The 16,365-nt window shown below is 39.5% G+C and overlaps 1 protein-coding gene across 1 annotated transcript in view; it reads right to left on the reverse strand.

Annotated features, from left to right (window-relative positions):
• Positions 1 to 13,786, reverse strand: part of LOC140240366 (DNA (cytosine-5)-methyltransferase PliMCI-like) — a 38,451-nt gene extending 24,665 nt beyond the window's left edge. Inside the window, exons 1-9 of the mRNA XM_072320136.1 lie at positions 13,637 to 13,786; positions 10,076 to 10,124; positions 7,655 to 7,716; positions 6,925 to 6,970; positions 3,277 to 3,809; positions 2,770 to 2,982; positions 2,324 to 2,381; positions 1,189 to 1,272; positions 64 to 173 (exon numbers count right to left, since the gene is read on the reverse strand). Of these exons, the coding sequence (XP_072176237.1) occupies positions 64 to 173; positions 1,189 to 1,272; positions 2,324 to 2,381; positions 2,770 to 2,982; positions 3,277 to 3,809; positions 6,925 to 6,970; positions 7,655 to 7,716; positions 10,076 to 10,124; positions 13,637 to 13,683 (1,202 nt within the window). The 5' untranslated portion in view covers positions 13,684 to 13,786. The remainder of the gene's footprint in view (positions 1 to 63; positions 174 to 1,188; positions 1,273 to 2,323; positions 2,382 to 2,769; positions 2,983 to 3,276; positions 3,810 to 6,924; positions 6,971 to 7,654; positions 7,717 to 10,075; positions 10,125 to 13,636) is intronic.
• Between the last annotated feature and the right edge of the window lie 2,579 nt (positions 13,787 to 16,365).

Here is a 16,365-nt window from a genome sequence, read left to right on the forward strand (position 1 = left end):
TTTTAACTGTTAGGACAAGCTAACTGACATTTCTCTAGAGGAAGAGGTTAACACCTACAGTACCTAAAATTGGTGATCTTGTACTGCAGCCTCTCGTCGTAACTCATTGTCTCCTCCTCATCTCCCGTCAGAAGAGACAGTCGAGGGTCAGTGAGGGTGATGTACTCTTCACGCTGGGGTGGGGGGGGGGGGATGGTGGGGTAGAGATGCAAGGAATAATGAAAATGGAAATTGAAACATGGATATCACTTGAAATATTGATAATGGCTATTTGCATAACACAGTCTTTGAAATTCCAGCAAGTTTCAGCAAAATCAGAAAGTGATGGTCTTGACTATGATTGTACGTAGAAATCATACTATAATTCGAGTAACCTTTGTCTGTTTGTCTGTTTGTTCCTCTACTCCTCCCAGGTCCTTGGTCCGATCTCCATCAAACTTGGTGGGTGGATGCAGGTTGACCGCGAAATTGCCCTTGAGGGGTTCATTTTTGGAAAAGTCAAGGTCACTGGGGTCAAAGGTCAAATAACTGTTTTCGCTACTCCTTCAATGGGGATCTCCCAGGTGTAGGTCTACTAATATGGGGATCCCCCCAGAAATATCCTCAATGGGGATTTCCCAGGTGTAGGCCTACTTATGCTTCCAGCAAGTTTGGCCAAGATCGGACCAAAGGAGTAGCGCAAAACAGTTATTTGACCCCCATTGACCCAGTGACCTTGACCATTTCCGGGGGAATCCCCACAGAGGATTTCTGGGCACTGGCTGAAGCCAAACAAGCATGATACATGTACATGTACTCTCTGATAGTAGACAATGTTGTATACAGAGAAGTTCTCAGTACTTACCAAACTACTGCGATAACTTCATCATAGCCCCCCCCCCCCCCCCATATGCCCCACTTCGGCTGATTCAGCACTCCACAGGTACATTGACTAGTACTTCTAATGTGACTATCTTTTTAAATGTCTAAGTTGGTATCCTACCCAAGTAGATATGAATGAATAGAGTTCACCTGTAACTGATATAGAATCTAAGTGTCAATGAAACAAAGTTATCATGACAATCAAATGAATAAAATCAATGCATGGTATGTTTCTGGATATTGATCTGAAAGGCCACATTCTGTGTGCAAACACAAAGACGCACACATACATGAAAACAAATGAAGAAAAAAACTGTTGATACTTACAGCATCATCGGGATCTCCAGGGAAGAGCTTCAAGTCTGGGTCATCAAGCAGCTGTCTACACTCCTTGCAGCGAAGAGGAGGTTGCTGTGGAAACAGAGTTACAACATGCACATTCTTTTGATGTCAAATGAATTGTGCTATTAAGTTTAAAGGGACTGTACAGTACTGGTTGAGGTGGGGATTCATGTTTTGATCATTCTTAAGTGAGATAATGAGAAACCTCTTATGAAATATGAAAGAGTATGTAATTTTTAGAAGGATTCAACATTTATTTGATGAAAATTGGTTTTCAAATGGCTGAGATATCCAAAAAAGTGATAATAATAAAAGGCGACAGGCCACAACTTTATTAGGATCTCTTTGTTTCACCTTGTTTTTGGATATCTCAGCCATTTCAAAGCCAATTTTCATCAAATAAACTTTTGATACCCCTTAGAATTACATGCTCTGTGACATCTCATAGAGTATTTTCTGAATATCTCGCAAAACGTTAAAAGCTAAATCTTCACCTCGACCAGAACTGTACACACCCTTTAAAATGTACATGTATTCTGAATATCTATTCATTTTTATAAAACAACTGCTCAAACAAATCAAGGATGATACCATGACATCACTGTAAGAAGACAAAAACCTAACTGGTCTTTAAATCCAATACAGAGAGGAACTCTGGCAATTACCTCCTGAATTTCAAAATGTATCTTTGATTATGCATGTCACAAAGACTAAGTGTTTATGATAACAGTAAATCAGGGACAATACTTATTCAGCCTCAAAAATAGAGAGAGAGGAAAAAAAACTTTTTAAGTGAATCCCCCACCCTCATGAGCAAAATTATACTTTGTAAGTTATGTGTACATGTGCACACACATCTTTACCAATCATAATGTTCATACTTCATCTATTAACCTGCTGAAGAAAAGTCTCTAGTATATACAGACAGGTACGTCTAGGAAATGTGTGTTAGAGCAAAGTCAGTTTGTCCTTTACTAACAGGTTAAATGAATGTGATGCTACATGGCTAAACTCTATTGCTTGCCACACAGACCAGAATAAGGGTGATTAATTTCTCTTTCTCTTTACAACACAAAATGGTGAATCAAGTTAGATAATCTGACAATGATGCATGCCTTACCTTTGCCACAGGTTCTGAGCTTGGAGTAGCCGTCTTTGGTTTTTGCCTCAACTCCCTCCTGCATGATATTAAGGTGGGAATACAACAGAAAACCACACAACTCAAAAAAAAAAAGAAGAGAAATATATCAAAGTATGCCAACTTGTGATCCACTATTACCACTTGAAAAAAGCGCCTGCAGATACACACTGATACACATTATCTGATCTGATTGAGAAAGTTCAGAGAAACAAATTATGCTACAAATACTGCAAACAGCAGAAGGGTTTTGATGACACATTCCACAATCTAGTGATGGGTAGGATTCCAAGTTTCATGTAGCTGATTCACAAAAACAAACCCCAAAAGGAACAAAATTGAATGGTGGTGTGTGCAAAAAAACAACAACAAACAAACATACAAACGAACAGTTGTATAAGAAAAAGAAAAAAAGTTTCTTTACTCACGAGGGAGAGAGAGGTTCATCTTCTTTGCTCTCTTCATCTTCTTCCTTCTTGATTCTTTTTCCACCTGGTCCACTTGGTTCTGGTTCTCCCTCTTCCTTCATCTCTGCATCATCATCCTTTTCACAGCCCTCCCCAACTTCTTCTGGTTCTTCTTTCAAGGTGTTGGCAGAAGATTCTTCTACTTCCTTCTTCCCTTCTTCCTTCTTGACAGGTCTGGAATGAACATAATGAAGACAGAGTTTACTCATTCAGAAGTTTTCAAGACTTCGGCAGCAACAATTTGGGGGGTAAAATGTGCCTTACAATATCTTTGATTTGTGTTCCCCCACTACATGTCTACACATGCCAGGTCCCACCATATACATTTTCAAGTTAGGACTTGAACTCTACAGCACACCACAGACATATTTAAAAAGATAGAACACAAAGGCATGAAAACTGCACAAGATTTTAATGCAAACTCTGTGCATATATCTAAGTGCTCTCTTGTGATATCTGGTAACGTACACTTTGGAAAACATGGAGAGAATACTGGGCTGTCTGGCATCAACTTTTGGAGACCGCTTCCTCTTAGCAGACCTGGTAGAGTTTGAGTCGGGTGTGGTCTTTTCTTCATTGTTCTCCTCCCCTTTCTCTCTCTTCTCTTCATCTTTTTCATCATCATCTCCCAGAACTCTCCTCTTCCGCCCTTTCCCCTCACCACTACCACCACTGTCCCTCTTCTGCTTCTTCTTTCTCATTTTGGACTCCTCCTTTTCCGAAGGGGATGAGTCTGCATCCATGTCTTCCTCTGATTGGCTGGTTGTTTCATCTCTAGTGGTGGGTGATGCACTGCTCTCACCATTGGAGTGCCCATTGGCCTTACCAGATCCAGGATGATGATTCCCTTCCCCATTGGATGATGGAGTGGATACACCATTCTTGGCAACTCCATTACCCATGCCTGGTGGACCAGAATGATCTTGGGCACTTCCATTACTCAGAGGGGAGGAGTCCAGAAACTTGGTGAGGAGAGTTGTCACTTTAGCAAAGTAGCCCTTCTGCAAATGACACACAGCACAATAAGTGTTATCATACAAGTAATCTTCCAAGGAGTTATACTTGCATTTTTGTCACTCCATGTTATAGTGACTTTTACATTACTTCCTATCTCAGACAAAGGCCCTTTTATATGTGCATGTATAACGAATGAACTATCAAAGAGCATGGGGAGTTGTCATTTTCTAAAGTCTTTTTTGTTGTATTTTTTTAAGTGCATCTCTACACTGATTAAAAAACACACACATACCATTTCATTATGCATAGCATTTAATTTCAATCATCTATTCAGTATTAAACCTGTTGATACTGTCTCACTTTATTCATGGAGTGTGAGAACTTTGATTAGAGGCCATTCTCCACAGCAAGGCTCTGGGAATCTTGAGAATATCAAAGGTAACTTGAAAGAAAATATGAATTTCAGCTAAAATATGACACATTGCACATGATGCAGCATTACCTCAAAAACAAACAAACAAGCAAACAAACAGATAACAAAAACTAGAGCTGTGAGAAGAATGGACGGATGGGCAGACAACCCGAAAACATAATGCCTCTGGTGACACTTTGTGGTGAAGGCATACAAACTAAAGATATGTTATGGAAGACAATTTCACCTGAAGGCCTCAACAGTTGCAGCGGACGACTATAATTAACTCCCCGAAACCCACGGAACGTTTTGAATTTTCAACCGTCATCGATGCAGTGCGAATCAGGAGTTCTCATTTTCACCAAAATTTCACCTTCTCATATCTCCGCTATACATTGACCAAAATCGCTCAAACTTTCAGTATCAATGCAAAATTATGATTTCTATCCACATAAAAAAAAAAATCACGAGAAACGATTAAGTACTTTTTAAGTTATTCAACATTTCATGTTTCGCTGTCTCAAAAAACTACCCTCTGATTATTTCCAGACACATCTGGTCCCACCATTAGATATTCATGACACTTAAAGATAATAAAAAGTTTTGGTACCTCAAAAGTGTCCTTGAATTTCCTTGCCTTAGTTTGTGTTTCAGGTTAAAGTACCTTTCATATAACTAACACTGTGAGACTTACTCGCTCCAAAGTGCTCTCATGTCTTAGTAATCATGCAATTAACTGCGACCAGCAGCTCCATACGCATAGCGACCAGCAGTCCCATACGCATAGCGTAATCGGGCTTCGCATTGTAGCATTCAGGATCATGACAGATTTAGTATCGCAGGGTAAATGTCAACTTCAAATCCCATAAATTCTTCAATTTGAAGACTTACCAATTCAGTTGAAGTATTGAAAACAGGCTTCGGGCAACGTTTGGTTCTGCCTATAGTCCCTTTCTGTTCGAATTGATGACTGAATGTGACTCGGTCGACAGGACCTTAGGAGAGCTACATACAGTACACTGAATACTACAGCCAGTGCCTGCGAACACATCATATGCAGCCCGCACACAAATTTCAAATCCATGAACGGATAAGATGTTTGTGTGCGCATGCGCTGGCCATAGTATCCAGTGTATGTAGCTCTCCCAAGGTCCTCTCGACCGAGTCACATTCAGTCATCAATTCGAACAGAAAGGGACTATTGGCAGAACCAAACGTTGTTCGAAGCCTGTTTTCAATACTTCAACTTAATTGGTAAGTCTTCAAATCGAAGAAATTTTTGGATTTTAAGTTGACATTTATCCGCGATACTAAATCTGTCATGATTCTGAATGCTACAATGCGAAGCCCCATTACGCTCTGCGTATGGGGCTGCTGGTCGCAGTTAGCTATGCGTACAATGGGCTGCACGCTGCTGGTCGCAGTCAGTGGTTTCGTACAATATTTATCGACGCTGGTCAGCGTCGGCTCTGGTACGAAACCATTATTGCATGATTACTAAGACATGAGAGCACTTTGGGGCGAGTAATTCTCACAGACAACGTACTTTAACCCGAAACACAAACCAAGACAAGGAAATTCAGGGAAGCTTTTGAGGTACCAAAACTTTTTATTATCTTTAACATACATATTCATAAGACATGAGCGGACGTTAGCAGAGTGCTGTTCGCTTTGCCGAAGACCTATTTTTGAAGTTACAAGTGAAAATAAATGAGGTGTTTTGTCAGAAATCTCAAATTGTGCGGGAGCAGCAAACGAGAATAATGACGTCATATTCTCAGAAAAATTGATTTGCGCTAGCGCAATGAATGGACTTTCCCATGCTGCTTCGATCCAGCGAGCTGACTGGTCGATGCGTACTGTGCGATGCGAGGTGGCTGCATGCTGCGGATGCCTAGTACACTGTACATACATGCATGAGAGTGGGCCGCATGTGCTGCAGGGGACTTCGCCACCTCATAAACAAGCACTTACTTTATCAAATCTGGCCTATTAAAAAGAAAGAAGCAAAAATGTGAATATCTACCAGCTATGATACCACTTGTAAATTCATGACATTGGATTATTCGGACTTTACGCAGATTTTACAGCACTAGTAAGTAACAATACAACTACGAATTCCTGGTACGAGTTATGATCAGAGTACAGGTAATGTGAGCGCCACAAAGATGTGGGTACGTGGGACTGTACCTTGTCTTCCCGTGTGCGAATGACCAAGAAATTTCGTGCTCGGAACGAAGGTAGAAAGTGCACCTCTTTCGATTTTTTCCAGACCTATCCGGACGCATGACTTCTCGAATGCGATATTTTAGAGTTCCGTAAAGAAATACATACTTAGTAACATACTTGAAAGTTTTTTTTTTGATGTTCACGAAGTCAAAATGTGAAATTTTAGCAACGATTTCTGACAATTATTTTCCGTTTTGAGAGTGAAGTTCTGCTCCATTTTGGAATATTTTATCGTCATTATTTAAACAAGATAACATAATGGCAGGTTAAAATTAGGTTTTTACTTTTCATAACCGTTTGGATTATCAAAAAATATTAATTATGATAAAGTTACAGTAGTTTTGCTGTGACACTTTCCTAGCGGTTTTCGTGCGAAACGTGTTCATTCAAGAGATATAAGTAAGGTCACGTCAAAATGAAAACAGTGAGTTAATGGCACCCGTCCGCTGCGACTGTCAAAAGTAAAACACCTTTTCTTGTAAATTACTCATTAGCATGCATCACCAATGCAGACTTACCTCTGTGAGTTCTTCATCTTTCAGTTCATCCTCAAAGGACTTCAACCTGGTAATGGACATTGAAAAAAAAGAAGAGTAAATTTGAAAAAAAAAAGGAATACAACTAAAGTTCCATCAATATCCACCTAATTGTTAATATGTATAGAAATATTTCCATCTGAAATATGCAGCTTTTCGCATCCATGTTTTTTTCAAGCATGTTATTATTAGAATCCTCTTGGTTTGATGACGTAGGGAGAAAGACCTGCTGTACTGAGTAGCACATCTCTGCCACCATCTTGTGAAAACACATCATTATTGTAGTTGCAACACTGCCAATAACAGAGAAATGAAAAGGCTCTCAATTTTAAAAAGTAAATTATTATTGATGTGTTTGACATATCTTTGTGATAGATATTTAGTGACATATTTTGCAGAACATCACATCAGGGAATAATTCCTTTCTTGCAATTGAATAGGAATTTTAAACACATTTTTAACACAAATGATATTTTGCATGACAGTCATATATATCCAAAATGCATACAATTGTAGCAAATTGCTAAGTGATGAGAGGAAAATTATTATCTGCACTTGGTTACAAAATGCTAACTGTAGTAGTAAAAAGTAAGACATCATCTGCCTACAATTTGTATGCACAAGTCCCATGAATTTTGAGTGGCAAAGTGAAATTTCTCCTTGTAATCTGCAAGAATGATGTAGTGCTTTTAACTTGATAGGTTGGTCTTACCTTTTTTGCATACCATCTGGCATGTGTTCAAACAGGAGTTTACTCTTCTTCTTGAGATAGCCCTGCATATACCAAAATAATCCAGGAGAATAAAGGTGATCTCAGCTAAAACACGGCTTTTACTAATTGCTGAAAGTAAAGTTCATTGTTTAACTAGAAATGTCGCTACGGCGACTGGTATGCCTCCGTCATAATGCATGGTTCTCCTAATAGGTCTATAGTACAATGTCTTGACAATGTGTGATGACAGTTTCACACAATTGGCAAAATATCAAAATGACAGGTTTGCCACAAATGTGCTGAATGTTCACTTTCCTAGAACTAGGTTCAATTGGATGAATGATTAAAACGTCAGAGTGCAGGTATTTGGGGAACTGATGATTTTTACTTGGCTTTTGACCTTTTTATAAGTTTATGCATTGAGTAATTTTCAAGGTATTGAGAAAAAGTATAATTTCAGTATCAAATGGTAAAATAGTATTATCTAAACCTGGCCTTTGACCTTTGACCTCACAGTTTCAAAGAGAATCACTGTTGGGTAGAACATGCATAAATATGTAAGTTTCATGATGATACCTTGAGTTACTTTCGAGATATGGAGGAAAAAGTGCAATTTAGCACTTTCACTTGACCTTTGACCTTTTTGGCAAGAAACTTCCCACAGAATATATGGGTAATACATGCATACAACAAGTTTAAAAAAAAAAAACTTCAGGCAGTGCATAAATATAAGGAAAGTAGTGATATTTTGAGGAGTTGACCTTGACCTTTGACCCCTGACCTTTGACCCATGACCCCCAACTTCCCTAGATAATCACTGCCCATTGGTACATGCATATATACTAAGTTCCATGAAGATACCTTGAACCATTTGCGAGATATGGAGAAAAACATGAAATTTCAACCTTTTTTTCACAAAATAACCTGTGACCTTTGACCTTTGACCCGTGACCCTAAAATCCAAACAAAGTATTATTCCCCCAGGATATACCCTCATACCAAGTTTGATGTAAAACCACCACACGGTTCTTGAGATATCGACAAAAACAAAACGGGACAGACGGACGGACGGACGGACGGACGACCCGAAAACATAATGCCTCCGGCCACTTCGTTGGCGGAGGCATAAAAAGGGTTTAAAAAGGACTATAAGATCTTCACTGCCACACATCCATTATCTATACTTCAGAGAGTTCTTGATCCCTCTTCATTTCTACCTGATATGTGGGCAGCAGCTGACAGTTAAAGCATTCAGAACAATTGCATAGCAAATAAATATTAAACATATTACTTACCTAGCTGTTGGTCACAAAATATCAAGCCAGATATCAAATATCAAAGTGCCATATAATTCACCTAACATGTAGGCCAAATGTGTCTGATGTCTTGCACAGCTTTTGCATTATTTTGTACTAGGTAGCAATAACAGCCAAAAGACAATCCAATAACATGAAACGTACATTTTCTTCGCTCTCCTTTACTCAATAGATGGACGAGTTGATGTGGTTATCATCACTTGGTGAAATCCCATGCGAAAAATGTAATGACCTCCTAAAAGTATACTTTAGACTGGCTTCCATTTGGCTGGCTCTTTATCAAAGAACCAGTTACTGACCTACATGCACTGTGTGCACACACACTGAAAAACATTGTATGCATGAAGAGGATTCCTGTTTTTGTTTTTTGTTTGTTTGTTTGTTTTTTGGTGCTAGCCACCTGCATCAGAAGCTGGAATATCAATCACATGTACATGTACAGCGTATATTACCCCAATGTAACATATTGTAATGCTGCCACAGCTGATCAAAAATTAAGAAAACAATCAAGTTGGAACCGGAAGTTAATGGTTCTAGGGCAATTATCCCCTGGACAATTACCCCTGACCCTTCCCCTAACCCAACCCTAATCCTAAATCTAATCCTAATCCTAGCCCCAATCTTTACTCTGACCCTATCACTAACCAGTATTTAGCCAAGGGGTAATCGTCCTCGGGGGGGGGGGGGGGGGGGGGGGGGGGGGGGGGGGGGGGGTAATTGCCCTGATACCGAAGTTAATATTAGTTTACTACCGTATACGCCATATATTTTGCGAGTATAAATTTTCGCGAATCGGGAATTCCCGACGATTTCGCGAGTGGTTAAATTCGCGATTTTCGAGTCGTGCACTGAACGGAGAAGAGTACACGCGTACGTCACATTCACATCGGGATTAGAGTCAATATTTTCGCGTGTCTTTAATTTTGTTAATATAGTAGCACCTGACTCGCGAAATTTGCGAAACTAAAAACCTCGCGAAATATTCGGCGTATACAGTATTATATGACTTTGTTATTGCAAGAACAACAACAAAAAAATGATCATTGTAATTTTCAAAAAAAAAAAAATAAATGCAGGCGATGATTTAGACAAGGATTTACGGTACCTTTTCTGTGAGCAGGCCATCTTGAAGATCAACATCCAGCTCCTCAACCCTAAAAAGGATTAAAACAATGAAACACCTTTTACTGTGCAACTCTCCTGATGAGTATACAAATACAAAATCTGGTGATCAATGTAGATAAATTTACTTTTCATAGTTTACATTATATGATCTGAACTGCAACCAGCAACCCCACATGCGTAGCATAATGGGGCTGCAGACTGTAGCATTCAGGATCATGACAAGGGTAGTATCGCGGATAAATGTCAACTTAAAATCAAAATATTTCTTCAATTTAAAGACTTACAGGTGAAGTTGAAGTGTTGACAACAGGTAACGTGCAACATTTGGTTCTGCCAATAGTCCCTTTCTGTTCGAATTGATGACTTAATGTGACTCAGGAATCTGGGAGAGCTACACTGAATTGACGGCCAGCGCATGCGCACACAGACATCTTGTCCGGTCAATGGATTTGAAATTTGTGCGCATGTGATGTCTGCGCATACGCTGGCCGTCAATTGAGGGTATCGCCAATACGTAGGTGCAGCGTTTTAGATGCATTATGGGATAGCTCATGGGACAAACTTGCCCCGGTTTTGGCTGCACATGCACTTACATCACGCTCTGTCTTTATAAAGAGGTGTTTTTTGTTGAAGATTTCTTCGCTTTCCATCATGTGACCAGCAAATTGAAGCCTTGCATTAGTGAACCATGACTCTAGTGACCGCAAATCAGTAAACCTTAGACACTTTCAACTCTTTTAAGCTAAATTATAGCTCAGGAAAAAAGGGTTAACAACAGAAAAGCAGACAAAGAACTCCACTGAATTGTATGGGAACTGTGACTCGCATGAGACAAACGGAAGCAAACAAGGGACCGAGGAATCCCACAGTGCACCTGTGACAGAGCTCTTCAGCGTGCACAGGAGTTTCTTACGTCATTGGCGATAGCGAGAATTCAGTGTAGCTCTCCCAGGTTTCTCTCGACCGAGTCACATTAAGTCTTAAATTCGAACAGAAAGGGACTAATTGGCAGAACCAAACGTTGAACGTTACCTGTTGTCTGTATCATATTTCTCCGTTGTTTGCTGCAAATATTTTTCTGTATCAACGCCTTAGAGCTCCTTGATATAAACACTGCAAATATTTTTCTGTATATAAAATGCAAATATTTTTCTGTATCAACGCCTTAGAGCTCCTTGATATAAACACTGCATATATATATATTTTTTTCTTCTTCTTTCTTTCGAAACAATGATACAGTTATAGTAATTTTATCTATTTTGTAAAAAACATAATTGAGTGTGTGCTCTATTTAAATACTGTACATTATTTTGGGTTGAACCATGATATGGGTGTGTCTGTGCGTGGTTGGAGGTGTGTGTATGTGGTTGAGTGTGTGCACGTGGATGAGTTAGTGTGCGGTACACGCGCGCGTGTATTGTGTAGTTATTTGAGTTTGTCTGAAGAATATGAGGTATTCATCAATATCATATGAGCTCCCTCGTGGAGACGTAATGAGCTCCTTTATGGAGACAATATGAGCTCCCTCGTGGAGAATTTATGAGCTCCTCTGTGGAGACAATATGAGCTCCCTCGTGGAGACGATATGAGCTCCCTCGAGGAGACTTGGTATGCTTTCTTGTTTATATCTCTTTAAGATCTATGATGTTTGTTTTATGTTACATCTGTATAAGTGCTGTCTGGGGCAAATTATTTGTATAGGGCCCCATTTCTCTCTCTCTCTCTTCTTTCGATCTTTAAAATAACAACAACTGCTGTCAACACTTCAACTTCACCTGTAAGGCTGCTTTCACATAGAAGTACGGTGTATACTATTCGGGTATTCGGGCTCGTTTTTCGAGGGCACGCGAATAGCTTGAATCGAACGATAGGATTTCCTCACACCGGTTCACATAAGAGCTAGGGCACTATTCGAAAGTACCGAATACCTGCGAAAAGTATAGCAAAGTGGGAATCGAGCTTGTTCGATTTTCTTGCAGCGTATACCGTCTCTCGTTTATGAAATAATGACACTTTTGGTCTGGATTTGCCCGTTAGCAAATATAAGCATGTAGACCGACATTCTGATGCAGTTTAGAAATTGTTAATAAGATTTGCTGCGATGTAGGAGGAAGAAATCCTCACTACATGGGATGGTGAGTTGACGGTGCAGGTGATGGTGTATTCGGTGCTCGAATAGCGAATAGCGAATAGCGAATACCGAATACCGAATACTTCTATGTGAAAGCAGCCTAAGTCTTCAAACTGAAGAAATTTTTTGATTTTAAGTTGACATTTATCCGCAATACTACCCCTGTCATGATCCTAAATGCTACAGTCTGCAGCCCCATTGCGCTAAGCGTTTGGGGCTGCTGGTCGCAGTTAATATGATCTCTACAGGACATTGAAGAAAATTTAGTATTCAATGAATTAATGAGATAACTGATTTAAGAAAATGAGAAGAAAATTTTTACAATTCACTGGGTAGGATAAAAACTTTTGCTTGCATTTTACTTTAGCAAGTTTGACTCCTCCCCATATTTGCAATTTTTTTTTAGTGAAAATTTCAAAACATCATAACTTCTTATCCGATTTCCACTTTAAAAGTAATTTGTGCCTCCTCCTCGCTCTACCTCAGTTTAACTTTATGACATACAATGCAAAACACTAACTTACCTTGTCCGTGAGGACGATGAGCAACATTGTATATACTGCACATGGCAGATGACTTTACATAAAACATGATATTCATTTGCGCATGCACAGTTTACTGTACTTCCGTGAGAGATGGCCAAAATGGCAGTGGTCGCGTCGTGGTGGAGATGGCCTCAAAGATGATCATGATGATGGCAATCAATCTTGTTTTTGGAGGAATTAAATGGTGAGGGACACATATCCATTTACATTTAAAATATTCAACAATATGGTATCACAACAAGCTGCTTTTTGTTGCAAATCCAAGTTTTGTTTTGAACAATCGAGTGACTGATGATGGAGTTGCATATAAGCGATGCATTGCAGCGCACTTCGATTAGGGTCTAAATTTACTTCAACAAATTGCACGTAAATCGTTGGGGCACTGTATACTGACTACTTACAGCACCCCAGTGTTAGTGAGTACTGTAACTTTAAAATGGGATTAAGTACACTTGGGATTGTTGATGCTCTAAAGATTTACAAAACCTGGTATTTACTACAGACAGTGGCCACCCGCCATGGCATGGTGGCTGTTTCACTTTTACCAATTTAGTTATTGATGAAACTGCACCTGCCACAAATACTGAAATAGGCTCTCTGCTACTTGCAAACAACTGAACAAGGATAATTACTTGTTATTCAATGAGCACAAGCTTGACCACTCTAAAAAGTAAACTTTGATTTCAATTTTCTTCGTAACATCACAAACATCAACATCAACGTTGCTCATATGCAGAGATCGGCAATCGGCCATCGGGTACTACTGCACCGCACTGTTTCATACCGTGTTACAGAGACGTATACGCGACATGACAACCACAACACAATGAATCAGATGTTCAATCTTCAGATTTTTCAGGCTTACCTGGCTTTCACATCTGCTGGAATGACAGATATGACCTTCGACGGCATCTCTTCAATGGAGCCAAGGACACAGGTGGTAGAATTATGACAGAAATGCTAATTATAACAGTGGTTGTGATCAATGTATCGCATCACACATGTGTCGATAAGCTCAGCTCGAGCTGAAGTACGAGAGTATTACGCGACGGTACGGTACTGTACTGTATCTCGGTACAGGTGCAGCTGTCAATGGAATAGTGTACACGCACAAGTGCGAATGCAATTTGTGGTGTTTACGATCAGCAATCATAATGAAAGTCGCGCGGTATTTTTGGCGCGAAATGGACGAGTGCATTATTAAATAGGGGATGTACATAATCCATTGGACTTTTTATTCATAAAATTAAGCTTTGGTCTACAAAATTATGACTGGGAAAACATATTTAGTATAGATCTTCATCAAAATTCTGTTTCAAAAATTAAAAATATGTAGTACTTTTTAATGATAGTTTCCAATAATTTATTACCTCTGCTTGTAATAGACCGATTCAATTTCGATGACCTATTCACCTACCGCCGCTAGCGGCGCTATAACGGCCGCCATAACTGGGGGCCAACGGGGGCTCCCAGCGAGCTAGCTACCCAGCGAGTTGCACTTGCAGCTAGCAGCCCAGCGTACCCATCGCGCATAGTTAGCCGGGCGCGGCCGCATGCGCCGCCGGCGGCCGCTGGGTCGGCGACCGCCGCGCTAAAATTGTGATTGTTTTACTCACTGTGGAAAAGTCATTCAGCGGCATTTAATGCCTTTCTTTTGGACAAATTGAGTAATTCAGACATATCGATCTAAAATTAATGAAAGACTCAAAGGATCAGAAAAAAAAAACACATATTGTGCAGTTGTTTGGGTGCACAAAATAAAATAACAGGCGAAAAAAACGGAAATGGAAGCTGCACGTCAGTGTGTGAAATTCAGACACTACTGACGCATGATGAATATAATATATGGCCTATGCCTAATAGATTCTCTATTTGATTAGGCTAAATCACTGCATATTCATATTCGTGAAATAAAGTTGTTCATTTTAGAAGACAGGTTCAGATGAAAGATTTTAAGAATTAATTAAATATATATATATATATATATATATATATATATATATATATATATTTTAAATGCTTGGTGCAATACTTACAAAAGTTAGAATACACTTCCTGGCTACTAGTATACTACATTGTATATGACAAACATTTTAAAGCCTACACTACAGCCAAATGTATGTTTCAAGATGTGTAAAAAAAAAATCTTATATTGTAAATTTTTACTTCTGCACTAAGCGTTCAGCATTAAATTGACCATATTCAATTTGGGCCTGGAACTCTGAATTTGAATTAATTTTTGATAAAGTGATACTTATAGATATTAAACTGCCATGAATGGTGGCAAACATCCGCGTTTCATAAGAATAATTCATATTAAGAAAGTTTGATTTGAAAATCACTTTTGTAGATTATAATTTTAGGCGTTAGCGCGATGTTAAATGCAAGGTTACTTAGACCTTAAACAGTAGAATGTTTGGTTGTTGACATCAGGCGACGTAAATTAACTTCTTCAGTTTGTACGGCTTAGAAACGCCTAGATTTGCCTTCAGTTTGGTTTACTTAGACTTGCCGGAAGTTAGTGACAACCGAAAATGATAATATAGGATGTAGCTAACGTTAGAGGGTTCTAGGTAGAAGTCAATAGGTCTAGACGGGTCTAGATCTAGTCTGGACTGTTGCCTAGAATTCTAGACAAGATCTAAAAAACGTTAGACAGACTTTACCCCACTGGTCCGAGAAAAGGCAAAAACCTAAAAAGGTTTAAGTTAACTGATCTTATTAGTTGCTTTGATAGCGCCATATCTACTATCTAGCTCAAAACTGATTCATTATTTGTATTTTATTATATCAGTTAACTGCTCAACAGTCTAGGCTTACTATCTAGACGTCTGTCTGCGCCTAGCCATAGTTCTCCCCAGGTGTATTTTATCCTCTTACACAAATGTGAATAGATCTAATGTTAAGCTTACACGCGAGTACCCAAGTCATCGCAAAAGAAATAGACTAGAGTCTAACGTGTTACAATTCCACTCACGGATCGTACCGATATTTACCTTGAAGTTCAAGTTTTGGCTACAGCCGTATATGCCATGTGCCCATTCGCTCATAGCCGGTATAAGTTGTTTAATTTTATTAATTAGTTAACGAAAAAAAAAAAAGTAGACGTTAGAGTTGTCACAAATCCAGATGCGTCGATCGCTGCCAGCGCCAGAGATAGCTAGCTGGCCGGCTGGCGCCGTGTGGTAAAAGCACTGGCTGCCGCTGGCACCCTTGCCACGCACGCACGGCGCTTGCCGACCCGGCCTGGTTGGCCCCCAGTAATGGCGTCGCCTTAAGAGGGCGCACTTCCATGAACAGTCACTTGAATCGGTCTATAGGCCTAAACAAAAAAGTTCAAATATTCTTATTCTTATTTCTAAACCTGCTTATTTCTTTTATTCCAGCAGAACAATGAGAACATGAAAAATGCAAAAAACTGCTGCATCTAAAAGTTGTATCCATGGAAATCATAAAATTTGCCATATTGGGAGTCAAATGATACCTGTTCACAAAAAGTTAAAACGTCCGACGGCTTCCCTGTTCTGGACTTTCTCTTCTACTAGTAATCAAGGTCTGTAAAATACAGACCACCGAAACCCAAGCACGAAGTCC

Source organism: Diadema setosum, chromosome 17, assembly GCF_964275005.1.
Source record: "Diadema setosum chromosome 17, eeDiaSeto1, whole genome shotgun sequence".
Classification (NCBI taxonomy): domain Eukaryota; kingdom Metazoa; phylum Echinodermata; class Echinoidea; order Diadematoida; family Diadematidae; genus Diadema; species Diadema setosum.